Genomic DNA, 27,587 nt, shown 5'->3' with positions numbered 1-27,587 from the left:
AACTCAACAATAAACAATCTGATTTTACTTTTCTCCAATGATATACAAATGGCCAAAAACTAATTTAAAATGCTTAACATCACTAATCATTGGGGAAATCAAAATCAAATGAGGTATCACCTCATACCCATTAGGATAGACAGTATGAGAAAATGAGTAAGTGTTGGTGAGGATGTGCAAAATGGGACCCATTGCGCACAGTTGGTGAGGATGTAAAATGGTGCAGCCGCTACGGAAGAGTTTGGTGCTTCCTCTAGAAATTGAATTACCAAATGGTCCAGCAACCTCAATCTGGGTATATACCCAAAATAATTGAAAGCATAATATCAAAGGGATGTGGGTAGATTCCTTAAGATTTTATTAATGCAACATGATGTAATCTGTGAATAGAGATAGTTAGATTTCTTTTATTTCTTTTACTTGCCTGATTGGCTGGTTCTAACCTCTAACGCAATATTGAATAGAAATGTCCAGAATGGACATCCTTGTCTTCTTCCTGATCTTAGTAGAAAAGCAGTCTTATGATTTAGTATGATATTAGCTGACAGTATTTCACAGATTTTTTAATCAGGTTGAGGAAGCTGCCTTCCACTTCTAATTTTTATATCTATTGAGATAGATCATGTGGTTTTCTTGCTTTATTAGTATGGTGTATTTTGAACCAACATTCCATTTCTGGGATAAATCCCATTTGGTCATTGTGTTAGAGAGCCCCAAGACCACCACCAAGATCAATGATTCATTAGGAGGACTCACAGGACTCAACACATAGTACTACTTGCACTTACGATTTTTTACTGTCAAAGGATACAAAGTGAAACCAGCAAAGGGAAATGACATATGTACAAAGTCCAGAGGTAACCAGGCACAGGCTTCCAAGGGTCTTTTTTTTTATCTTTTTAAAAAAGATTTTATTTTTTTTATTTTTAGAGAGGGGAAAGGGGGGCGATAGGGGGAGAAACATTGATGTGTGGTTGCCTCTCGCATGCCCCCTACTGGGAACCTGGCCTGAAACCCAGGCATTTGTGCCCTGATTGGGAATTGAACCTGTGACCCTTTGGTTCTCAGGCTTACACTCAATCCACTGAGCCACAGCAGCAGGACCTAAGGGTCTTTTCCCAGTGGAGTCACACAGGATGTACTTAATTCCCCCAGCAATGAGTTAACACCTGTGAAATGTCACCTACCTTGGAAGTTTACTAGAGACTCCGCACCCAGTGTTTTACTGGGAGCTGACCACAAAGGAGCCATCTTGTGTAGCACATACCAAAACTCCAGATCCCCAGAAGGAAAGCAGGTGTTTAGCATAAACCACATGGTTTGCCCAAACAATTTAGGCACAATGAGCCACCCAGATACAGTGGTGGGAATCTTCTTGAAATCAAAGTTTCCAGGCAGCAAGTAGTAAAGGGCCAACCCTATCAGCAGGCCTTTTGAAGGATAAGCATTCTCACCTCTACTATGGTAACTCTTTTCTGCACAGTCCGTCCCAGTGGGTCCTTGACTTTTCTGCAAAATTATCCTCAGTAAACTTTATACAGCAGGTTGAGTGCAAACTGTAATTTTGACTTCCATTATCTGTTATACAGGTTTTAGCCAATTTTTTCCCTGTGTTGTTTGGGATTCTGTTTCTGAGCAAAGCATTGACTCTTTTACCAAGTAGCCAACCACATATGGATGTCCCACGAGAACCTTCAAACTAGCATTTCCTATATTCAATTTGTTAGCTACTTTCAAAGGCCACCCCTCCCCCTGAAATCTCCATCTTGGAAAAATTAGTCAGCATCCACTCCATCACTTAGGCTGGAAATTAAATAATCCTCGACTTCCTCTCTTCACCCTTTCTGATCTTCACCTTCAACACCCTCTGTCCTCCAACCTCTTTCCAGGTTCTGAGAATTTTACCTTTGGGTAACTTCAGAACCTGTCCGTTTCCATCCTTGCTGCTACTCTCTCACCTGTATACCATGGCAACAACTTCCTAATATTCTTCCTGATCGGAGTGCCCCTTCTCCAGTCTCACTACCAATAAACTAATCTTAATTTTAAAATTTTACATTCTTGCCCTCTCTGGTGTGGCTCAGTTGGTTAGAGGTTGTCCCATAACCAAAAGGTTGTAGGTTCCATTCCGGTCAGGGCACAAACCTAGGTTGCAAGTTCATTCTCTGATTCTTCTGTCAGGCATGAACAGGAGGCAACCAATTGATGGTTCTCTCCCTGTTGATGTTTCTCTCTCTCTCCCTTCCACTCTCTCTAAAGCAATAGGGGAAAAAAAGTCCTCGCTTGAAGATTTTTTTAAAGATTAAAAAATAAAAATATAACATCCTTCCAACTATTCAGAAGATAGACATAAAACTGCAGCATCCTATCCTCCAGCCACAATAGAGCAAGAACATAGGTATAATCATACTGATTTTACAGGCAAAGAAATGACCTGGAGAGACTGACTGACTTGAATTCTACTAGGTCCATCACGGCTGAACTCTTGCTCTTGCATTTAATGCCTCAGGCCTCTCTGTAAAACTGGATCAATAACATCAACTTTTTTCAAATGGTTATCGTAGAGGAAGGAGTAATACCGATAGAAAGCCTAGAACAGTGCCTGGCGCACAACACCAATAATAGCTATTAATAGTATCACAAATAGCTACTATTAGGATCACTTAAGGGCTTTTTTTCTTATTTCTTACACTTAGGGTTTTTATTGTTCTTACTACTTTGCTCTTCAGTGCTGAACGAAGAAATAAAGCCCCATCTCCTTACAGACATATCCAGTTCCTCACCTAGAATTCATTACCTCTTTGGGTTCGTTTCCCTGTTTAAGACAGGAGGATACCTGGCTCGTACTCTAGGGCGGCGCCAGGACCCTGACTGATGTCTAGGGCAGGGCGGTTGAGATGTGAACTGGCCGAGAGTAGGCGGGTTCCAGTGAGAAGAGCCTTGAAACCAGTTAGGGGACCTCTGACCTCTAGATCAGTGTGGTCTCTACTTCCTGTGTATGCTCAGACCAGTGAATCCGTGTCTCAGGCTTCCGTTTTCCTTTTTGTAGAAAAAGGAATTTATAATTCCTCGTGCTTCCTTTCACAGGGGTGCAGTGACGTAGGATGTGGGGCACACTCCTCAGTTATTCCAAACCTGGACCTTTGGAAATGACGAAGGAGAAGGGGAAGAGGACCCACGTGAAAAACTCAGCCAGGTCTTCTCAAGCCTCCGCGAGCCAGCTCTAGAACCTCTCATCTCTATGGTGCATGGTCCTCAAATTCCGGGGCAAACTAAATTGCTCTTCCGGGGTAATTGCCATCGCTTCCGGGGCGGGGCGCGGTGAGCTGGGTTTTCCTGGGCATCGGCTCTTTTGATATCTGTCTTGTCCGTCACAACTGTAATGAGTTTCCTCAAAAGTTTCCCGCCACCGGGGTCGGCTGAGGGGCTTCGGCAGCAGCAGCCAGATACCGAGGCTGTGCTAAATGGGAAGGGCCTTGGCACCGGCACTCTTTACATCGCTGAGAGGTAGGATCCCCGTTTCCCGGCGCTGACTCTGCGCGCCGCCTGGTGCAGAGAAGCGGGGACACGACCGGGACCTCCGGGGCTGCTGGGAGCGGGCGCGCGTGCTCGGTGTCGCATCGGGAAATGCGTGTTTGGGAAAGGGACTCGATTGTTCTCGTGCCTTCTATGCCGCCTTCTCCGGAGCGTTCCTTTGTCCCTTCTTTAGATGGAGTTCTCCTCATTAACTATGCTTTTTACTCGTCTGTTTACCGGAGGTCTGGTGCGTGCGTTGCCCTTAACTCAACGTCTTGTAAGGTTTTTGAGTTTTCAGACCTTGAGCTAGACTCGTCAATGAGCCTTACCTGCCTTTTTCGATGAACTGGTGCAGGAGATCTTGCGCTGGACAGGTTATGCAGGTTTAGAGGAGAGTGTGGAGGATTTTGAAAGTTGGGTTAATAAGCACTGCAGGTGATTTTATGTAAGTAGGGGTATGGTCATAAAACTGAGGGACCTGATTCTTCATCTCTCGTTTCTGACTCCTATTTCCATTCCTAAAGGAAGAGCTTTTTTATTTGTTCCCCGGAGCACTTTAACTGTCAGACAGACATGTCCTGAATATTGCGGTTGTAGAACAGGTCCCTATTTCCTTGATGTATGGCTCCATTCATCATCAGGCCAACAATGACACATTGAATCCTTACTGCTCTTCAAATCTCTCTGACTTTTTCCTCTGCTGCATCACTTTGGGCTACAACCAGAGGAAACTTGCTGCTTTTAAGAGCTCATGTGATTACATTGCACCCACACAGATAATCTATAATAATCTGCATATTTATTGTAATCTTAATTGCATACACAAACTCTCATTTGCCAGGTAACATAACATAGTCACAGTCTTGACTCCCAGGAATGAAGGTCAAGGGGGCAAAGTTCTGCCTACCACGGAGGATACAAAAAAGGTAGAGACCCCTTGGTTTACAGCAGCAGTTTTCAACTGTTGTGTTGTAAGAAGTTTAAAAATATGCAATATCTGTCCTGGCTGGTGTCGCTCAGTGGATTGAGTGCTGGCCTGTGAACTAAAGGGTCACTGGTTCAATTCCCATTCAGGGCACATGCCTGGGTTGTGGGCCAGGTCCCCAGTGTGGGATGCATGAGAGGCAGCGGATCAATGTCTGTCTCTCTCACGTGGATGCTTCTTTCTGTCTCTTTCTCCCCTCCTCTCTCTCTGAAAATAAATAAAATATTTTTTTAAAAAAAGCTTCAGGACAAATTAAAGTCTTCATAAAGTCTGTCTTTAGTGTGATAATTGTTTTATAACTTGTGGTAAGTATGATTATAGCCATTTCATGTATATGTCATTTAATGTAGGATTAGTGGAGAATGAGTGATTCCCAAGTATTTATTGCATATTTACATGCTGAGCACTATTCTGTAGGTTTTAAAGAATGTTGAGTAAAGAATATGACAGTTTCTCTTGTCAGGTAGCTCACTTTTTGTCAGGGTGCATGCATATCAGACTCATTGTAAAGAAATGGTATATTACTGAGCATAACTGCAATTTAGAAAAAGAAAAAATCATTATGGATTCGAGTAATTGGAGGGGAGGCTCAAGGAAGAACTGGGATTTAACCAGATGAGGATTTGTAGAAGCAGAGAAGGTGCCTGAAGACTTTCCAAATAAGAGCAAGCATAAAGGGCATAGAAACACCCATGTGAATTAAGAAAAATTACATTTCAAATCTATTTGAATTTTTAGCTGGCAAAAAAAGAGACCATAATAGAATTCATCTTAAAGAAATTCAGTTCCTGCTGCTGAATTTTCTGATTTTAGGAATATTTCCAAGCAGTAAACTTGAGATTATTCATATAATTTATAATTATGCTGAACCTTTATAAACTTTAGAAAGTAAAGTTAGGATTTAATTGCTTGAACTGATCTACTTAAAACTCCTTTTCCAGTCGCCTGTCTTGGTTAGATGGCTCTGGACTGGGATTCTCGCTGGAGTACCCCACCATTAGTCTGCATGCAGTGTCAAGGGACCTACACGCCTACCCACGCGAACATCTGTATGTTATGGTGAATGCCAAATTTGGAGGTATGTGTGGTAATTTCATCTTGAGCTGCCTTTTGTATCATATTATTATGTTAGAAAGCAATCTTTGATCATAATCAATGTAATGTTCAGCTGTTGACTTATTTTGGGTAGTAGTTTATTGAGCAAAATTTCAGCACAATAAAATAATCGAGACACTCCTTTTTGTTTTCTATATATTTGTACTTAGAACTCTTCCGTTACTACGGGTTTATATTTCTAATTATTTCTCTTGAGTTTAATTGTTTATTTTCTTTCTCCTTGTAAAGGCATTTATATTTGGCACCCTTTCAAGCTCGGATCAGTCAGTATATTTTGTGCTTCCAAAAGTTTAGGATAGAACCTGATTTGTTTTGTCTTGTTATCGATGGAAGATGATGTCGCCCCCCCTTTCTCTACACTTGGCCATGACATTTTGATTGTCATGACTGGAGTGGGGAGGAGTGCTACTGGCATCTAGTAGTTAGAGGCCAGGGATGCTACCGGACATCCTACGACGCAAAGGACAGTCTTCCACAACAGAGAATTCCCCAGTTCAAATGTCAGTAGTGCCGAGGTTGAGAAACCGTGGAATACAAGATTCACAGGTTTTACTGTGGAGATAACTGTCAAGATTCATAAGAATCTAGTGAGGTTGATGAAGGATGGAGTAAGAAAGATAAAAAATCCATTTTTTAAGCTGTTGACTGTGGGTTGTAAGAATTGCGAATGAGAAACAAGTTAGGCACACTGTAAAAAACTAAAAAGTCGATAAACTGTTGTGTTAGTTTAATATGTTCTTTTGTAGAAGTACTAAACTTTGGGGTTGAAGGGCATATGTTACACCTTCTTAATCTTTTGCTTTTAAATAATGGGTCCCTTTCCTTGAAATGTGTATGAGAGACAATCCCGCAAGTTTCCCTGTTGAGCTATTGCTTGTTCAGTTGGTGGTTTTAGTATAATTTCAGATATAAGGTGACCATTTATATTCAGTAGGACACTATTTAATAATTTTTAGGGCTTTTGGCAAGTTCTGCCTCATCAAGCTCTAATGACTGATTCAGCCATCTGAAAATATTATTGTTACATGATTTCAGACTCTTGCCATTGGAAAGGGCCCAAAGGTAGATAAAAATCTAGTTGAGTTTAAATGGAGGATAAGGAAAAGTAAAAGCCTTCCAAATAAGGTATGGGACACAAAGTTTCCTTTCCATCTAAGTAAATGCAACTATAATTTTATAACCAAGAGTACTACATCATGTTTAGTTTAAAGCATTTATTGATTCATAGAAATGCAAAACCTTAGAGGTGGGTACCCTTGTGAATCAGTTCCGAATGCTGATGTGAAATGCCCAGAAATAGTGTAGAGCGCTGTCACTGGGCAGAGGTAAAAAAGAAGGATAGAGGGGTGGGGTTCAAATGGACTTAGGTTGAGTAAGACCAGATAAAAAGAAAAGCACACTGAATAAGAAGTCTGCCATTTAACTTGGTAGGCGAGGCATTGTCATCTCTCTGCACCCCAATTCATCCAGAAACATTAAGGGATTACTGTAGTCCTTAGTTCTTAAACCACATTGGAAACATCTGGTGCACTTGTTAGAAATGTAAATGCTGAAAGTGCCAAACTAGGAAGTAAGGAATCAGTAGGTTTGGGGTAAGTATTTTATACATTTGCTCTATAATATGACTATTTTCTTGAAATTGGTGGGATTATGATTAATCCTTTCTAACTGAAATGACTAGGATTTACCTATCTTACTTGGATTACATTTATTTAAGTGAATCTCCTGTTCTTTTTTTTTTCTGGAACTCTTCTCATAAGTTACACATACTTGAATCACGCTTTCCCAAATTTTGTTCGTTTCATCCTGACTCTCCAAGCTCCAGACTTCTTTCTTTTTGATTTATCTCCATAAACCTCTTTAAAATGAATCATCAGCTTATTGTTAAGAACATTATATTATTTTTAAATTTTTATATGAATTTGAGGGAAAGAGAAATACCAGCTTATTTATGCACCATTGGTTGCTTCTTGCACGGGGAATTGAACTCACAAACTGGGCGTGTTGGGGTGGTGTTCTGATCAACTAAGTTACCCCGGCCAGGGCAAAATTAGATTATTTTAAAAATAACTGCAAATTTATTTCCATTGTTGAAAATTTAGAAAGGTTTAAAAAGACAAGGATAGCAGCCGCTACTGTGATCTAGGATGAGATGATGAGTGTTGGTCGCAGTCATTATTTTTTCCTTAAATGGCAAAGATACTGTATTACATTTCTGTTTATTGCCCTAAGGTAGTTTCCTAAGGATACGTACAAAAGAAACTTATTTCCAGGGAGGGAACTAGAGTGGTAGGAACTTACTCTTTCCTTTGACTAGACTCAATTATTTTTATACCAGCATGTATTGTTTTTATAAGTTAAAAATGATGTTCATTCAGTTACAGAATAGTAATTACAGTATATCATTTTGTTTTTTAAAATGCATTGAAACTGTTTGGTAGTACTGTAGTATATACAACTATTTAGAATTATGTAAAATCTCCTATATTTTGTATTGTTTTAATTTGTTTTGGAGGACATGCATATTATATTTAACAATATAATAACAGAAACACGACAGAAAAAGTCCTATTAAGTCAATTATTTAAAACCGTTGATAGTGGCCATTTAAAAATTTTCCCATTTTTTTGCCCTGGCTGGTGTAGCTCAGTGGATTTAGCGCTGGCCTGCGAACTGAGAGGTTGCCGGTTCAGTTCCCAGTTAGGGCGCATGCCTGGATTGCATGCAGGCCAGGTCCCCAGTGGGGGGCGTGCGAGAGGCAACCGATTGATGTATCTCTCACACATCAATGTTTCTCTCCCTCTCTTTCTCCTTTCCTTCTCTCTCTAAAAAGAAATAAATAAAATGTTTTTAAAAAATAAAAAAGTCCTCTTTTTGCTTATCCATTTTTTTTATTCTACAGTGAGCTTGTATGACTTATAAAAATAAAAGTTAAAAAAAATTTAGTGCCTCTCTGTTCTATTGATTTCTGTGAGTAGAATTGTTGCGTTAAAATTAATGAACATTTTTAAAGCTCTTAATATACTCATATGTTGTAAACTAGCATTCCAGAAAGTTTCTATCAGTTTACACTTTGAATAGTAGTGTATAAGAATACCTTTCTGCCTTATTTTCATTTGCAAGGAGAAGATTATTAGTTTTCAAAATGTTTTAATGTTTTGGGGGTCTATTTAAGTATTTTGTTGACTTTTTTTCCTAATGAAGTAATTCAAACATTGAAAAGTGCAGAGTAATAAAACATTTTTACTATTTAATATCCAGCATAAATTAAAACATTTTTTGTAATCACTCAAGTCTTTTGTTTTTTGTTTGTTTAATATATATATTTTTTAAAGATTTTATTTATTTATTTTTAGAGAGGGAAGGGAGGGAGAAAGAGAGAGAGAGAGAAACATCAATGTGCAGTTTCTGGGGGCTGTGGCCTGCAACCCAGGCATGTGCCCTGACTGGGAATCGAACCTGCGACACTTCAGTTCGCAGCCCACGCTCAATCCACTGAGCTACGCCAGCCAGGGCTGTTTAATATATTTTTAAAGAGAGGAAGGGAGGCAGGAAGAGAGACAGAGAAACATTAATGTGTTGGTCCACTTATTTGTGCATTCATTGGTTGATTCTTGTATATGCCCTCACCACAGATTGAACCTGCAACCTTGACATATTGGGACGATGCTCTAACCAATTGAGCCACACAGCCAGGGCAATGATTATTCTGGTCTTTTAAAGAAACAAAAGTACATTAATTCTGTTAAAATCTTTTTTGTCTCCCATCCCATTTCATTCTCTGCTCTCTGCCTCTGGAGTTAAACATTGCTGTAAGGAAGGCACACGTCCTTCCTCTCTGTGCCTGTAGGTTTCTACTGTGTATCTGTACACCTGCAAACAGTATGATGGTTTGGTTTTATGTTTAAAGTGTTAATGTAAGTGGTACTATATATATCCTGTAACTACCTTTTTCATTCAGTTGTGTTTTTACCATTTTAATTTTATTTTTCAATTACAGTTTTCATTCAGCTTTATTTTGTACTAGTTTCAGATGTACCACATAGTGGTTGGATGATTATATTTTTAAATCTATTTTGATACATATAAATCACATTTGTCCATTTTTAACTGCTAGAGAGAGGGGAAAGGTGAGAGAGAGGCAGTCAGTGTCCAGTTGCCTCTTGAGTGCCCCCACCGGGGACTTGGCCTGCACCCCAGGCATGTGCCCAGACGAGGAATCAAACCTGGTGAACCTTTGGTTTGTGGGCAGCACTCAATCCACTGATCCACACCAGCCAGGGCTGATCAGTAGTTTTCATACTTTCATTAGAATATATAGTACATCAATAACCATTTATGTACATACTCCTTGTGTGCATAATAGGTCCTTACATGAGGAATTGCTGGGTAGTAGCATCTCCAGAGCGGTTGTAGCAATTTCCACTTTGGCCAGCAACATGTGCATGCTCTCTTTATGGAACATTCATAATTTTTCTTGCTTATAGACTTTTTAAATTTATCTGTCGGGTCAGTTAACTTTTATGGGCCTTGGTTTCTCATCTGTAAGTTGTTGGTGATGATTCACATCAGTGGTTTCTAAACCGCTTGTACCCTTAGTTTTAAAGTGAAAGGTGAAAGAATCAGGTGGCATTGGAACTGGACTTACTGGAGGCCTGACTGTGCGGGTTTCCTCACCCCTCCATGACCCTGGGGGTGCTTAGAGGCCCTGCGGCTCAGTGAAGTACAATGGGACCGGACCAGAGAGGCTATCCAGAGTTTCTTTTAACTCTAAAGTAACCATGTTTTTGTAATTTGAAGTAAAAACTGAATTGTAATATTTAGCTATATCAATAAGCATTATTTAAGAAAGTCTTTTAGCCTTTTTCCCCAAAACAAATAACATGAAAAAGTTACTTTTATTCCCATTCTAGAAGAATCAAAAGAATCTGTTGCTGATGAAGAAGAGGAAGACAGTGATGATGATGATGATGTTGAACCTATTGCTGAATTTAGATTTGTACCTAGTGATAAATCGGCATGTGAGTGTTCTATAGAATTGATTCTTTTCCCTTTACGTACCAGGTATTCCCCCTATTGACGCAAACACTTTTTTTTGAGAGTACATTTATTAAAAATGAGGACAGTGAAACAAGGAAGGACTTAGGATAGAAGAAGCAACAAGAGAGCCTGGGTGGGGCTCTTTTGGCTCACTGAGAAGTTAGAAAACAGGGACCTTGAAGACAGGTTCAGGGAGTTCTCCTGGGATGAGCTGCCACTGCCCACTGCTCCCCTAGTTGCCAGTCTGGTGGGGACCCTTAGAGTTTAGTAGATGCACGCCTGTGGGGGAAGAAGAGGAGGGTGGGAGTGGTGTGGGCGTGCTCCCAGGAGAAAGAGCATGACACACACACTTTTACTTTTATCCTCATTACCTCTGTTCTTCTGCTTTTTCTTTTTTTTAGCATCTGTACTCTCATGGAGGACAAGACACTTATTAATATTAAAGATTGTAAATGTACAGTAGACACCATGTTGCTTGGTGTGCTTTGTGAATGGAGGGATCTAGTAACTTTTATTGACTTGATGCCATTGACTGAACTTCACCAGACAGAGGGCAGAGGAGTCTTGGGGGCTCCAAAGTGGAGGAGGTCAGGCCAGCTGGATCGAGCCCTGCTAGCTGCAGGGGGCGCCACTCTGCTAGCAGTCTGACCAGGACTCTCTGTATCTTTTTCTCAGAAAGTCCAACGTGAAGAGATCTCAGTAATATCTTGAAATGAACTTAGTATTTCGTGACTTGTTCTTGCCATCAAGCACTTTTCAAGATTGATTCTCCTTGGAATTGGGCAGGTTTTGTGAATATTGCGACCGTACTGTACTCTTGTTTACCCATTATATTTATTTGCACTGATGGTTATTTGATTAAATTTTGTTGCACATTGGCCAGAAAGAAATATAAATTATAATTTAATTTCCTTGTTTAGTAGAGGCAATGTTCACTGCCATGTGTGAATGCCAGGCTTTGCATCCAGATCCTGAGGATGAGGATTCAGATGATTACGATGGAGAAGAATATGATGTAGAAGCACATGGTTAGTGAAATGGATTTTTTTAAAAGTGTTTTTGTGTGTTTAATTTTAAGCATTTATTTGTACTAAGGGGTTGGGATTATATGTTTATACCTCTAATAAGTACTGATTATTACTATGTATACTTATCTAATAAGTATGATTATTAATGAAAGTGAGGGGCATAATTCATGTCTAAGCCAAATTAGAAAAATTTTCTAGACTTTCCAAGCTTGACGATAAACAGCAGAGATTATTGGGGTGGTGTGGAGAAAACGGAGAGAGATAAATGGAAGGAAAGAAAATGGTGGATGGGAAAGTGGGTAGTCAGGACAGTCTTTTTAAGTTGATGTGGCTGCTACCAGGGAACAAGCCTTCTCCCTTTATCATTTAAAACTTGTATTATCTGCATCTTTATTTAACATTCCTTTAGGTAGCTCACTGCGAAAGTTACTTCTTTTTTCTAGAACCAGACCTTGTTTATCTAGGAGTATTTCCCTTTGCTTCCCCAGAACAGAATGCAGGCATTAGCTTAGTGGAATGTTGCAACTTGAGGTGCCTGCTGTTCTGTTCTTCCCCCGCCCCGTTTCTCCTCCGCACCAGCCTGGCTGTCCAAAGCCCTTTCTTCCATAAGTGTCCACTTCTTGGCCTGAGACAAACTCATTTCTGGCATTTTCCCTTATATATTTAAATACACTTTCAGCTGAGATTTTTGGGTGATTTTTAAAAAAAATCCTCTTTATATCTTCCAGAGTTTCTAATTTTTTATAATGAGCATGTATTTTATTTTTTTATGTATTGATTTGAGAGAGACTGGGGATCAAGCCTGCAACCTTGGCATAGGATGTTGACGCTCTAACCAGCTGAACTACGTGGCAGGGCAGGAGCATGTATTTTAATGAGGATAAAACCTTCAGTACTAACTAATATTAAATTAATTGTCGCTCATTGGTAAATTTCCACCTCGGAATAATATAAGACTCCCTGGCCTCAGGAACACCCTCTTTTCCTTCTAGTCCCTGGACATTTGATTCTCTGGGAATTGCTATTTACCAACTCACTATCAGTTGGAATCCCTTCTCATCCTAGAGGGTAGGGACATTTTCTTAATCTCTGTCTTCAACAGATGGCCTATATATGTGTGTTAAATGAATATTAAAAAGTATTTTCCTAGAAGCTTTTTTTTTCACTATACCTTATCTTCAGTAGATGCATTAATGAGTGTCCTCTTTTTCATCACTATGTTATAATAGCTTTTAAGTTTTTTTATTTGTTTAGAGCAAGGGCAGGGGGACATCCCTACCTTTTACACCTATGAAGAAGGATTATCCCATTTAACAGCCGAAGGCCAGGCCACATTGGAGAGATTAGAAGGAATGCTTTCTCAGTCTGTGAGCAGCCAGTATAACATGGCTGGGGTCCGGACAGAAGATTCAGTAAGAGATTATGAAGGTAAGTATCCCTCTTTCTCTTCGGTGTGAGCAGTGAGAGGTTCACTTAGGCAGCAAGGGAAGTGGATAGGCTCTTTTGAAAACTAAGAGAAATCTCAGAATTAACTCTTTATGGTATAGGAAGCAAATGGAGAATTACAGAGAATGGGAATCCTTGTGTAAATTTTTTAAACTTTTTTTCCTAACTACAAAAATAGTCTGTGTTCAACAGTTAACTTGTTTTTAAATGGGCATAGGCAAAGAAGAAATGAAAAATCGAGTATAGTTCTAATCAAAGACATCTATTAATTTTCTGTTACATATCTTTCCAGTCTTTTTGTTTTGTTTGCTTATGTGTATACATGTGTGCACGCACACATTGATGCTGTCGTTTTTATTTTTAAGATGCATTCCTGTGTGGTTATATGCAAAACTAGGATAGTATTTGATTTAAAGGGCTAGGCAGCATTCAAGAAACTTGGGTTCTCTTTTTGTGACAGACATCTGGACCTTGAACAAGTGGTTTTAAATGTTTATGTTTCAGTTGTCTCATATTTGTAAGCTTCTTTGTAAATATTTTCCCTGTTAGACTGGTTCCCTTTTCTAAGAATCCAGATTCAATTAGATTCTTGAAGTATTCTTTGATTCAGTCTTTACCATTTAGTCCCATATCTAGTCCAATACTGATTTCTGTGGACTTTTCCTTTAAGTGGCTTTTAGGTCTCCTTGTTAAAATAACTGCTGCTATTCTCCAAACATAGGCCCTTTTTTTCTCATCCTGGATTTATAATTGTACATTTTTGCCTTTATCATCGCATCCTCCACCTCACTGTGCCATATTAATGCTCTGAGGACACTGTGTCACCCTTAAATAAGGATGTCTCTTCGTGTGACCTGCCACTCACCACATAAAGTTCAAACTCTTCACTCTGACCCTGAAGAGACAACCCTGTCTTTGCCCCAGTTGTCTCCAGTCTTGTTCCTACTACTCTGTAAAACATTTAGGTGGTGCTCTTATGTGCTGGCCCCTGATTTAATAAGCACATGACAAATATCTACTCATTTAATCCTTCCAAGAATCCTCTGTGGCGGACTCTATTATGATCCTCATTTTTAAAAAGATTTTATTTATTTATTTTTAGAGAGAGGGAAGGGTGATTCTGACAAAGAGGAAGAGAAACATCCATATGTAGTTGTCTCTCATGCTCTCCCCACTGGAAACCTGGTCCGGAACCCAGGCATGTGCCCTGGCTGGGAATCAAACTGGTGACCCTTTGGTTTGCAGGCCAGCACTCAGTCCACTGAACCACACCAGCCAGGGCTGATCTCCAATTTCAGATGAAGAAACTCAGGCACAGAAAGACCACACAACTTGTTTCATTTCAAATAGCTGGTAAATGGTGAGAGGATTAAATGAGCTAATGTGGAAAGATAATGTACCAGGCACTGTTATAAGCTTTTTTTGCATCTTTACATGTATTTAATATGTGTTAATATTTTATGTTGCTACAGAATTTTAATTTTTTTAATTTTTAGTGATGCAAACTATTCTTAAAAAGAGTTACTATCATTTTCTTTTATTGGTACATTCAAGTTTCTCATAATGGTGTGATCAGCATCTCCATACATATAACATATTCACCTAGAGATCTTAAAGTCCTAGGATTTTTTTAAAAATATGTTTATTGACCTTAGAGAGAGAGAAGAAGGGGGAAGAGAGAGAAACATTGATGTGAGAGAGAGAGATGTTGATTGGTTGCATACCACACACACCCCGGCCATGGATTGAACCTGCAACCTTTTGGTATACAGGACGATGCTCCAACCAACTGAGCCACACCAGCCAGGGCTGGGATATTTTAATTTAGAAAAGTTAAGGCTTTGGGTCAGTGTTATTCCTTGTGTCTCCTCTCCATTTTAAGTCTTGGCTGGAGAACCTCTACTGTAGACTTCAGGGTAAGATGGCACAGGTGATTTCTGGTGCACTACCAAAGTCTTAGCTGAAAGGACGCACGGTGCTACCTTTTTACAGTGATTGACTGGAGAATGTCCTTGACCATTGAAAAGCCTTTCATCATTGAAGGGTTTGGTTGTTGTTTTGTTTTTTTAAGATTTTATTTATTTATTTTTAGAGAGGGAAGGGAGGGAGATAGAGAGAGAGAGAAACAACAATGTGTGGTTGCTGGGGGTCATGGCCTGCAACTCAGGCATGTGCCCTGACTGGGAATCGAACCTGCGACACTTTGGTTCGCAGCCCGCGCTCAATCCACTGAGCTACGCCAGCCAGGGGGGTTTGGTTTTTTTAAAGTTGTACTATTTCTTATTTAATGCTTTGTAGCAAATGATTTTAAGGTGTCAGACATTTTGCTAAAGTGAGAGTTTTTTGGAACTTTATTCCTAAGCCTCAGGAGCATATTGAGAGTTGCCTGTGTATGAAACTTCTTCAGTCTATTATACCATTCCTCACCTTCTAAACTCCTGAGTACCCACAGCACTCTTTTTGCCATTTATTTAGTTTGACCTGTGTATTTTATTTAAATTTTTTAAATTTAAAATAAAAATTATATGTATTTAAGATGTGTAACATGAAGTTTTGATATGCATACACAGTGAAATGACTACCATCACCAAGATTAAATTTCATCTTAATAGTTGTGTGTGTGTGTGTGTGTGTGTGTGTGTGTGTGGTGAGAACACCTAAGATCTGTTTTAGTAAGTTTCAGTCTTTTTGCCATTTAAGCATACCTGCTATCTACTAGTGGCATTTCATTGCTTCCTGTGTGTGTTTATGTTACAAGGTATTTATTCAGCTACTCAGCCAAGTATGGAGAATATGGCCCTGCTCAAGAGAAATGAGTTCTATTTTTGTATCAATTTTAGTGGAGAGAAAAGTAAATTAACTTACTGGGGTAGTGGACCAAGTACAAAGAATAAGGCATTGCTCAAGAGAGATGAGGTTACTATCTTTGTGTCAGTTTTAGTGGAGAGAAAAATAACTTATTTTGGTTATAGCATTGAGATACAGGGGGAGCTTGACTGGCTGTGGAATCAGAGGCTGGCCCCTTCACCCAGCCGGGATAGTCAGGAGAGGATCAAGCTTCAAGCTTCATGGAGTCAGTGACATCTAAGCCAGGGTCTGAAAAATGAATAAAAGTGGCCCTGGTGAAGAGGGATTGCATACAAGTTGGGGAGAGAGGCAGGTAAAGGGATCAGCCATGTGCAAAGGTGCAAGAGACCATTCAGCTTTGGGAACTGAAAGTAGTTCATTATGTCTGAAACTCTGAGTATGATTTTAGCAACAGATAAAAGTGGATAGTGAATTTGGCTGTACCTTAAAGGCACTTAAAGTTGTGTTAAAGAATTTCATTGTTACACTTAGGTCAATGGCAAGCCATGGGAGAGTTTTAGTTTGGCTAGTGTTTCTCTGGCTTTGAAATGGGAAATTCGTTGGAGAGGGAAGTACTGGGGGAAAGAAGAGAAACTCTGTCAAGTAATTTAAGTTTTATGTTAGATGAGAAACAGCGGACTAAATTAGTTAGTGGCAGTGATTGTCAAAAGACTTAACAGATTTGGGAGACATTTAAGAGATAGCAATAGAAGTTATTAATGGCAACAGAAGTTAGCAATGGTGGGGGTTTCTTGATTGGACAGGTAAGACGTATCGTTGAGCAAAACAGGAAGGAGAAGCATTTTCTATGTGGAAAGATGATGAGTTAATCTTAGACATGTGTTACATGTTTGTGTCCTGCTGGATGTCCTGGTGTTGCGGTGCCAAGGGGCTGCAGGCCGAAGCCAGTTTGCGGTGGGCTGGAGAGTTGGGTAAATGGGAGCTGAGGAAGTGGAACAAGTAGGCAGAGACAGCTCTTCCCAAAGGGCTTTTCTTTTCTTGTCCTAACTGCTTCCCCTTTTAAAAATGAGATAAGATAGCCCTGGCCACTGTGGCTCAGTTGTTTGGAGCATTGTACCTTAACTGAAAGATTACAGGCTCGATTCCAGGTCGGGGCACATAGCTAGGTTGCCGGTTCAAACCCCAGCTCAGGTGCGTGTGGGAGGCAACTAGTCGATGCTTCTCTTTCATATTGATGCTTCTCTTTCTAAAAGCAATGAAAACAAGTCCTTGGGTGAGGATAAAAAAGAAAAGTTAGATGAGATAAACAGGAAAAGCAAAATCCTCATTTTGTGTTGTCTTAACTCCTGAATTATATCATAAGCTCTGTGAGGATAGGACTTCATACCTTTAAAGGGGGGGGGGGGCGGGGCGGGGGCCTGGCTGGCATGGCTCAGCCTGCTGAGTGCCAGCCTGTGAATCAAAGGGTTGCCAGTTCGATTCCTAGTCAGGGCACATGCCTGAGTTGCAGACTGAGTCCCCAGTAGGGGGCACGCAAGAGGCAACCACACATTGCTATTTCTCTCCCTCTCTTTCTCCCTCCCTTTCCCTCTGTCTAAAAATAAATAAATAAAATCTTTAAAAAAAAAGTCACACAGAAATCTCTAGCACAGTACTGTGAGAACTGAACAATTGATGCATAGTGCATTTGAGAGTTCCTTCATAATATTTTAATGTTGAGGTTGAGAAGTTAAGTAAATGTATTTAGACACATTTTAAATCCACAGGTGGCATTTTTCTCTGTTTATTGATACTTGAATTTTCAAAAGAAAACAAAATGGCAACTCTTACCAACAGGGGGCACTAGCTGCCTTCTTGTCAGAAGACAAGCTGAATCTGTGTGTGTGTGAAGGGCTCTGTAGACCAGCGCTCAGTGGTTCCTTTTTTCCTTCAGATGGGATGGAGGTAGATTCGACGCCCACAGTTGCTGGGCAGTTTGAGGACGCAGATGTTGATCACTGAGAATGACTTCATGCTGCTTTGAGGTAAGTCGTTTGTTTTTTTCCTTGTCACTGAACATGAAAGTCCTGTCAAATAATTAATTTTTACTTTTGTAATTCAGGAGAACTATTGAAATTTAGAAATTTGGAAAAATGTTAGTTTCCATTTCTGAAAGTATTGAAAATTACATGTTTTTTTCCTCTAAGAAATCGAGGTCTACATACTTGGTGATGTTCAGGTTAGTTGACATTTATGAGCACTTACCTCATGCCAGGCCCTGAGACTGCATGCAAGAATAAAAGACACAGCCCTTTGCTCAGAAATGCAGCTCTCGCTCTTTGGCTCAGGTGGGAGCTGCAGAGCCTCACATCGTGCCCCAGTCTGCTCTTGAGTCACCTTTTCCCATTTGTGATGTTTAAATCTGAACATGTTCATCAGAAAAAACAAAGCAGAGCTTTGCTGCCACTCACTGCTTTTCAAATTGGGGAGGAAGTAGAAGTAATTGCAAACTTAGTTTAAGCCTTTAATCATAATCTTGTGTCTGTTTATTTACTTCTGAAAATAATGGCAGGCCAAGTCCTGGGCACCTTACTGTTCTAGGCTGATTTTCCAAAGCAGAACACGTCCATGGACGGTTGTCCAAAAGCTATCATCTCCCAAGTTGCTTCATACCCTCTTCTGAGTGACACGAGAGCCACTGCCAATTTTCTCTCCTCTGACCTTTTCTTGAGCTTTGCCTGCAGTTTGTCCCTGACTGTTTATTTGCTGCATATTACTCTGAGAAACCAGTTGTCCTTTGCCAGCTTGAGTATCTCAGCTGTATGTTAGATAATAACTTAAGGTTATGTAAGTAGTTTATGCCATACAGAGCGAAGACTAGTAATCCTAGCAGCCCTTCTTTTAGAGCTGTAAGATTTTTACACTGTTAAGTTACTATCCCTCTTTCCCCTCTGTAATGTCCTCCTACTTCTGACCTCATAGCATTTTCTTGAATACTAACTTTCTTCCAGTCTTTGAAATGCTACTCATATCCAGGACCTTTATTTTATTAAAGCAGATGGTAATAGCATGACAAGATTTAGAAACTTTGGCTTCACTCTTCTACCACTGTCTATCCCACATCTAATTGGGTTGTGAGACCCGTTATTCAAAGTTCCATCTACCTTCCAGATCACTGCCAGTATGAATGTAACATTGTTTCTTATACGAACTGTGAATTATAATAATGGATCTCTGCTTTCATGTCAGGTGCTGTCAGTTGAACTATCAGAAAATAATCTCTTAGAGTTCTGTGATTTATATCTCTTTCTGTAAACATTTCATTTTTATTTCTACAACATTTACTTCTGTCATTGATAGTCATACAGTCTAAAATTTGCAATATCTCCTCGGCACTTGGCTTAAAAAGTGAAGTTCACATTGCTGGAGCCCTACTGACCTTAATGTTCAGATCTCGTAGTTCTAGGTGCCAGTACTTCCGTATTTTATTTCATGGGGAGTCTTTTGGGTTACGCTTAAGTTTTCTGTCCTTATTTCTTAGATTTTATTTCTCATGTTCTTTACATCATGTTGTTTTTCAGTTCAGTAATACTTATTTTGTATCTTTTATTGAAACTGGAAAACAGATATTTTGTGACCTGGCTTTCACATATTTCTTCCTAAAAAAATAGACTATTCAGAGAACACCAACCGCTCTATTCACAAGGGCCATGAGAAACTCCTTTGGTCTGTCACTGATGGTTACACAAATGGGTGTTACTGCAGTTCCCTGGCGGGAATTCTTAGGGTTCTTTGTAATGTAATTTTATGGTGAAATAACCATAAAATAGGCACAGACTTTGTTTTCTATTCATTTTATGCTACAACTGGAGCGGAGAGATATTTTATTCATAAAGTTTGTAAAAGTTCTTCATCTGGATAATTGACCTGAATTCCAAACAATGTCTGTAAATTTTTAATCACTTAAAATTTTATTTGCCTGTAAGGAGTGAATGAGGATTAATTAGAGTGTTTATGTAACGATTAAGAATTTCAAGGTAATGGAACTCTGACCTCTCAACACATGAGATGGGGGCAGGGAAAAGCACACACATGGTGGAATCACAGCTCTGCCAAGTCACAGCTCAGTGTCTTTGGACAAGACATGCAACTCCTCAAATCCTCAGTTTCCTCATCCGAAAAATGGGGATGATAATAACTGCCTGGCAGGATTGTTGCAAAAACTGAGGTAGAATAGTATCTAAGTCTGGTGGCACTCTTGACTAGGGAGTCAATAAAGAATAGCCATTATTATTATTATTACTACTACTACTACTACTACTACTACTACTACTACAAACACTGTAAACCTTTTGTTTTTCAGATTCTGCTCATAACGGTAGGAGAGAACTCGGTGCCTTTTCCACTGTGGAGTGGGTGTTGATGAAAGTATTTTTCCTTTTTCAAAACTTACCTGATGAACCAGTTCTTTCTTGAGACAAACGGTACCGAGACAAGTTGTCACCAGCGGAAGAAAATGTGACCTTTATTAACAAAGGTGAATTCACTTGACCAAGAGGGTGTTTGTAGTTTATCATTTGTCCCCAAACTTTCTGTGTCCGGGCACCCTCTGAGTAGGCCTGTAGTCCCCGCCATCAGCGTGTGCTTCCTCTGTGACCGAACAGGGCCACGTGGTGCAAAGGCATAGGCACTTGCCGCTGCTGGTAGACTGGCTGCGAGAGGGGCTGAGCCCAAGACACACCCCTTAGGGCTTGACGATAACCTTACCCTGAGAAAGACAGACAAAGATCTCAGAGGGGCCCTGGCCCGTGCTCCTTCTCCACGGGGGCAAGGCTCTTATTACTGATTTGGGACCCAGATTCATTCATTCAGGCATCTTGAGGGAGCCGCTTTGGAAACACATCCCAGCCACACCATGCTAACGCAAGTGCTTCTGACTAGCTTTTTTTCCTTTCACCGTGTTTTACCAGTCTGTTCTGTTATAACCTCTTAGGTTATATCCTTTAATGTCTAGACTCTTATTTCAGTTTCTGTAACAGAACGCGTGAAATTGGGATGAAGACATCAAAGTATTGTACTTCAGATGACAATTGTTTTGTCTTTGTAATCGCTTAACAAATAAATCTAGATTTTCTATATTATCGTACTCTCTTTCTTCACTAAAACCATCAATTCAATGTTTTTAAAAATTAATGTTGGCAAAAAATGAGACTCTTGTCAGTCTTATCTTTATTTGACTTATTGAGAACATGAATGTGGAACGAGTAAGAAAATGTATCGTTAGAGTTGCTGGCAGACACTTAGTGGGACAAGGATTTAACTCATTTTAAGGAATATCTGCTTCTTCCCCCTGAATTAGGAGTAATTTTTTATAGCATACTTAACCACTCTCGATTTTCAGTTTATTTGTAGAGATTTGTACTTGAACTTCAGTGCCATTATATTACCTTAAAAATAAGGTCAGAAAAGCTATTCAGAATTGCTTGGCTAATTAGTGACTAAACTTTGTCACCACTAAGCCCAGTGTTCTTTTCAACACTTTCCCTTGGTTTCCCTCAGCCTGCATGGTAGACTGAAAAAAAAAGTAGTTTTCCTTTTTCTAACCCTCTGAGAGATACTGAATTTGTTATAATAGGCAAGTAAAAGGGCCAATTGGAATGGACACTAAAATTTACTGTAACCTTTGTACCGGCCACTGTCCTGGGTTCTTTATATATATTATGCATATAATATTCATAACTATATATGAGTTATAAGTGCTGTCATTATTCTACTTTAGAGAAGAGGAAGTAGTTGCAGGGAGAGAGTAATGCTTAGTGTCATAGAGATGGTGATCTGTGATTGTTAAGCCTTATCATCTGCCAGCAGCTGAAAGGAAGCAAATCTCTTTACTGCTGGGTTTTCACAGTTAAAATTTCAGTGGACAGCACAGGAAGTTCCTAAATTTCTCTGCTGCAAATCCAGCAGCACTCATTGTGCCCTAGACATTTGTCTGTTCCAGTAAGCAGGCAGAGTGTTCTCATGGGCTGATCTTAGAATTTCTACTTGAGTTCCTTCTTAAAGTCATGCTTAAAGACTTGTAATCCTAAGTGTCAGTGAAACATGAAGTTCTCTGGTAACATATCAACAGAATGTCAAGAAGATTCTGTGCACTGTGTTTCCTACTGCTGTGGTCAGCCTGGTGTTGCGGATAATGTACTCAGCTGAGATGCAGGAGGCCGAGCGTCTCCTGGCTTGCAGTCAGGATGCTTAACCTCTCAGGACCTGTTTCCTCGTCTGTAAAACATGGGGCCTAGACTAAATGGCTTTCAGAGATTCAGCTTTAACATTCTGTGATAATAGTCAGTTGTAACCATAGCTCTTGAGAAAATAGGAGAAGGTAGGAAAAAGAGATTAGCTCAGACTTAAAAAGTAAATTCATAATGATCGGCAAGCCAACATATCTTGATTCTATTTGAGCTTAATTTTAGAGTTGCTAGAGTTGTTTTATTTCTTGATGTAGAAAAAATTTAAAGAAAGGCACAGATGTTTTCCATGCGTAACGTGAGCCATCTAAAATATCCCCAGAGGCAGGGTTAGTGGTCATCTGTTCTAGATTCTATCGTTCAAGTGTATTTGTTAAAATAGGATCCCGGTGGGTTTCCTCCTCGCTCAGCTCAGTTTGTCAGATAGTGATACTTTCCCAGTAAGCTTGTTTAAATCTTTGTAGATTATGTATTTTGAGATTTTGTTAGGATCTTTGCCAGTATTAAAGAGAAATTACGCACAGGTGATCATAAAATAGGGTTCTTTACTTTTATAAAAACGCAAGTGTGATTATTCATTATTCAAAGAGATGTTCAGATAACATTTGGTTTATCTGCAGGATTTCAGATAGTGGCACGACTGTATAGCTAATTCTCATGCAAATCCTACTTTAAAAGTATTTGTAGAATGGGCAAACCTACATCTGGTACCTGTCTTCTGTAGCTAATATATAGTAATTGAATTCAAAGCCAATCCCTTATGAAGATTCTAATAGAATTATTGTCGTCTCTCGCCAAAGAAGCTGAAATGGAAACTTTTTTTTATTGTTTTTATCCTCATCCAATAATATGCTTATTGATTTTAAAGGGAGGGAGAAAAACATCGAATGGTTGCCTCTCGTATATGCCCTGACCAAGGACTGAACCTGCAACCCAGGCATGTGCCCTGACCAGGAATCAAACCCACAATCTTTTGGTTTGTGGACCAACAGTCCAACCAAATGAGCCACACAGACCAGGTTACAGAAACATTTTTGCTAGCATTTCACTCTGTCTGCTCATGTATGCATAAATAAAACCAATAAGTAATTTAGAGGAGTTCATAATTTTATATGAGAAGTCAGAAAACCTTTCGGGAGAGCAGCAAACATAGATTTTGTTCGCTGTTTTTTAACAATTTTTTGTTTTTTAATATAATTTTAGGAAGATAAAGAAAATAGAGATATATAATCTGGGGATAAGAAGGCTAAATATAAGTGTACACAGGCAGCTGTCAAAGGGGTAGGGGGTTGGGGCTGGGTGAAAAAAGTGAAGGGATTAAGCGAAGAAAACCCTCAGAGAGGACGGTATGGTGATAAGGAGAGGGAAGGTGGGGTCGGGAGGTAGAAGGTGGTAAAGGGGGAGTAAATGGTGATGGGCAGAGACTTGGCTTGGGGTGGTGAACACTCAGTACAATGTATGGGTAATGAAGTACAAAATTGTGCACCTGAAACCTATATAATTTTATTAATCAATGTCACCCCAATAAATTCAGTTAAAAAAAGTATAAACAGGCTAATTCTTTTATTATTTTGAAGATCATAGGAATCACTAATACACTCAGTCCGACAGCAGCAGAGGAATCCTAACATCTGATATAGCCCACCCTGTACTAGGAAAGGGTTGGTAAATGTTAGTTATCAGTAGTAGTAATTACTCTTCATAACAGAAAGAAGATGCTACAGTAACATGAACTCACCTCTTAGATCCTATCTGAGAAGGCTGAAATTTAAAAGCCCACTGAGCAATTAAAATAGGTGTGATGAAATCTGCATTTTTCTCACAGGACCTTCAGGGCTTCACTGCAGGTCTCCCTGCTCTGCACACAGGTCCAGTGTACTCGGGCATCTAAGTCTCCAGGCACGCAACAGGTTGGAAAAGGAGGAAGGAGTGGTTGTGTCAGGCGTATCGGTAACAGCAGTAAATAGCTGATAGAATTATGAAGACAAGCAAATACATATTCCCAAAATACAGCAGTCTAGGCCTTTATAGTGTATAGTACAAATATGAGGTTAGTGGAGCATTTATGTTCATAAAGGTATGGCCAAAATTATCAGTCCAAATTCTGGTTGTAAATCAAATCTGGTTAATTTAAACAGAAAACATTTATTAGAAGCCCAGCTGGTAGCTCACAAATGGACTGGAAAGCTGAAATAAACCGGCTTGTACAAAGGTTAGCAACTAGGAGTGGTTTACATAAGATGTTATGATCCTCTGTTGCTGTTAAACATGTCTTAATTGTCCCCGTGTCTCTGAGTCACCACAGAGTCCTGGTTGGCGCCGTGTTTGGCCCCATCAGCCAGTAGTGGGAGGGCAGTGCCCCCCTGCCCAGATTCTCAAATAGGAAGGATGCTTGGATGCTGGCTTGCAAAAGTTTACAGCTGTCTACTGCAACCCCAGATCTTAAAAAAGAACTTGATTAAATTGGATCTGTATATAATAAAAGGTAAGAGGTTTTAGTAAAAACTGAAGGACACATTGTCAAAATTTAAAATGCACATGATCTTTGACTTAGAAAATCCATTTAGAGGAATTTATCCTATAGATAAATTTGCACATTAAGAAAAGATATTTGTAAGGATATTAATTGCAATTTTATTTATAAAAGCAAAAGACTGAAAACATCCTCTGTTATAATAAGGCATGGGTCAATTTACAGTACCTGCATACAGTGGAAAGCTACTCCTTAAAAACAATTGGGTGCCAATACTAAAGAAACTCCAAGATACAGTAAATGAAAAAAATCAAGATGCAAAGATAGAGGATCTGGGGCTGGAGGTTACAGTGGGGATTGTCTGTATCATGTACTTGCGAACACTTAAAACAGCTCTGGAAGAACGTAGGAAAATAAAGTTTCTGGGAGAAGTGGGAGATGGGAAGGAGGGAGATGGTTCTTTTCTCCCTTCTGTGGGTTGAATTGTGTCTCCCCCAAAAGATGTTAAAGTCCTAACGTCAGCACCTCAGAATGTGACCTTATTTGGAAATAGGGTCTTTACAGAGGCAGACAAATTAAAATGAAATCATTGGGATGGTCCCTAATGCAAGATGGCTGGTGTCCTTATAACAAGGGAGAATTTGGAAGTGGGCGGAAATGAACCGAGCAAAGGTTCTGTGAAGGTGGAAGATTTTAGTAACATGTCTATAAGCTGAGGAATGCCTGACTGCGCCGGAAGCGAGGAGAGAGGCCCGGGACAGATGTCGTACTTTTAGAGGGAGCCTGGGCCTGCTGATGCCTTGGTCTTGGACTTCTGGCCTCTGCACCTGAGAGACAATATTCCTTCTTTTGCGCCAAACCACCTAGTTTGTGGTACTTTGCTACGGCTGCACTAGAAAACTAGTACTTCCCCAGTGGTGTGTCTCTCCTTTTTTTTTTAACCTGAAGAATAGGAAACTGGGCTATATATATCATAAGAGTTTCAAAGAATTAAAAAAGTTATAATTATCATTGTTGAAATGCAAAACTGTAGCTAAATCAGGTAAAGGAAAAGTTTATCATGACTTATTTTTATGTGTTCTGAAATATTTTTGGCATTAAATGGAACACATGCCCACATGTTCACACGCAGTAGGGAAATAAAACTATAGAAATACAACCGAAGCTCCCTTTTCGTGTTGCCCCATCCCAGTCTCTTCCTCTTCAAAGGTCACCACTAGCCCAGATTTGGTATTGATCATAAATTTGGTTTGTATTTTTGCCACATATGTATGTATCCTATGAACACTGTGGAATTGGGTTCCATGTTTTTAGCCTTTTATTGGTGGAATCCTTCTGTTTTTTGAGAGTTTTATCCAAGTTGGTACAGGCTGCTCCACAGCACAGCTCATCCATCTTCCAGATGGGCATTCAAGGCTCCCGTTACTTGTTATTAAAGCAGCACTGTGGTGAACGTCTCACAGGTGTCTTATGTACAGATGCGCATTTCTTTCATAGTAGCTTACATTCATCACGCCTGTGATAAAAGTATGTTTCCCATCCTGGCTGGTATGGCTCTGGATTGAGCACCAGCCTGCGAACTAAAGGGTCACTGGTTTGATTCCCAGCCAAGGCACATGCCTGCCTTGTAGGCCAGGTACCCAGTAGGGGCCACCTGAGAGGCAACCGCACATTGATGTTTCTCTCCCTCTCTCCGTGCCTTCCTCTAAAATTAAATAAATAAATTCTTTAAAAAAATATGTTTCCCTTCAGGACCACAAACAAAATGTCATTTAAAATGCTTATGTAAACCTTTAATTTTGCTAGATTTTGCTCAACTGGTCTCTGAAAAGATTGTGACAATTTACACTTCCTCCATTAGGGAATAATATTCATTGCTTCTTTATATCCTTGCCAGGTTTTGGTTTTTCCAGATATCTTAATTTCTGCCAATCTGATGAATATGAAGAGAGTATTTCATTATGATGACAGTTGCCATGTTCCTAGTGAGACTGAATACCATCCTGCTTTGTACATTTGACTTTTTTAAGTAGTTCTTTCTCTTACTGATCTTCCTTCATACTGTATTCTGGATACTAACCTCCTAGTCCGTGACCTGTCCTTTCATTTTGTTTGATGTCTTGTAGAAGCATGGAGTTTAATAATATCATCATATGTATCAATCTGTCTTTGCTTTTTCTGTTTAGTTCAGAAATCATTCATTTCATAATCTCCAAGGTCATAATCATCTTCAAGAGGAGAGACTTACTTTTGAACTGTTAACATGTACACACTTCTGTTAACTAGTTTAACTAACATTTGGGCATTTGAAATTTGCTTGTTTTTAATCTTTTAAAGTTGATTTTGCAGTTTGAGACTTGCCACCTTTGATGGTAAAAGAATGGCTCAGAGGCCAGAGTAAGCACGGATTTTAGGACAGCTGAGTGTGGTAGCAAGGGTATATTGAGGAGCCTGACTAGCTACTGTGGGAGGAAATTGTGAAGGAGTGGGGAGTACTGTATTTTGCATCAGTAGGGGGCTTTTAATTCATTTTGAGTGCCTGTTATTTGCTGGTGAGTATACAGATTAAAAAGCAGTCCTTGCTTCAAAGCATTCAAGCTAGGAAGCAGGCAATTTTAGAGTATTAAGTGCTGTAGTGGGGGCCGGGGGTGGTATTATGGGGAGCCATTGCAGGTTCCTGTGTGGGGACTGAAGTGGTAGGTCAGGAAACCAGCCTGGACACCTTGAGTATGTAGAATGTCAAGGAGGAAGACTAAAGGCAAAGAGACTAGTTAAGAAGCTACTACAGCAAACAGAAGCCTAGAATCCAGGACTTATATTGTAGTTGTAGTAAAGCTACAGAATAATTATCTGAACATGTGCTTAAACTAAAAAATATTTCCACAGTAAGTTGTGGAATCTTGTACACTTTTAGAAGAAAATTATTCATTATATATGATGATTTAAAGTGT

General features: G+C 39.6%; 1 protein-coding gene across 2 annotated transcripts; it reads left to right on the top strand.

Annotated features, from left to right (window-relative positions):
- The first annotated feature begins 3,292 nt into the window (after nt 1-3,292).
- Nucleotides 3,293-21,059, top strand: CLNS1A (chloride nucleotide-sensitive channel 1A). 2 transcript variants are annotated; one of them, XM_045818019.1, is made up of 7 exons: nt 3,293-3,507; nt 5,443-5,579; nt 10,531-10,638; nt 11,578-11,685; nt 13,003-13,113; nt 17,873-17,963; nt 20,282-21,059. In XM_045818019.1, the coding sequence occupies exons 1-6, from the start codon at nt 3,383-3,385 to the stop codon at nt 17,938-17,940; spliced, it is 657 nt and encodes a 218-aa protein (XP_045673975.1). In that variant the 5' UTR covers nt 3,293-3,382; the 3' UTR covers nt 17,941-17,963; nt 20,282-21,059. The 2 variants fall into 2 exon arrangements, with proteins under 2 accessions (XP_045673975.1, XP_045673974.1); XM_045818018.1 differs by having other exon boundaries at nt 3,294-3,507; nt 12,940-13,113.
- Nucleotides 21,060-27,587: the final 6,528 nt, after the last annotated feature.

The sequence above is a fragment of the Phyllostomus hastatus genome, unplaced genomic scaffold, assembly GCF_019186645.2.
Source record: "Phyllostomus hastatus isolate PE091 unplaced genomic scaffold, TTU_PhHast_1.1 phas_scaffold_317, whole genome shotgun sequence".
In the NCBI taxonomy this organism is placed as follows: Eukaryota; Metazoa; Chordata; class Mammalia; order Chiroptera; family Phyllostomidae; genus Phyllostomus; species Phyllostomus hastatus.
Note: the sequence above shows the minus strand (reverse complement) of the source record. Positions and strands in the feature narration are given on the sequence as shown.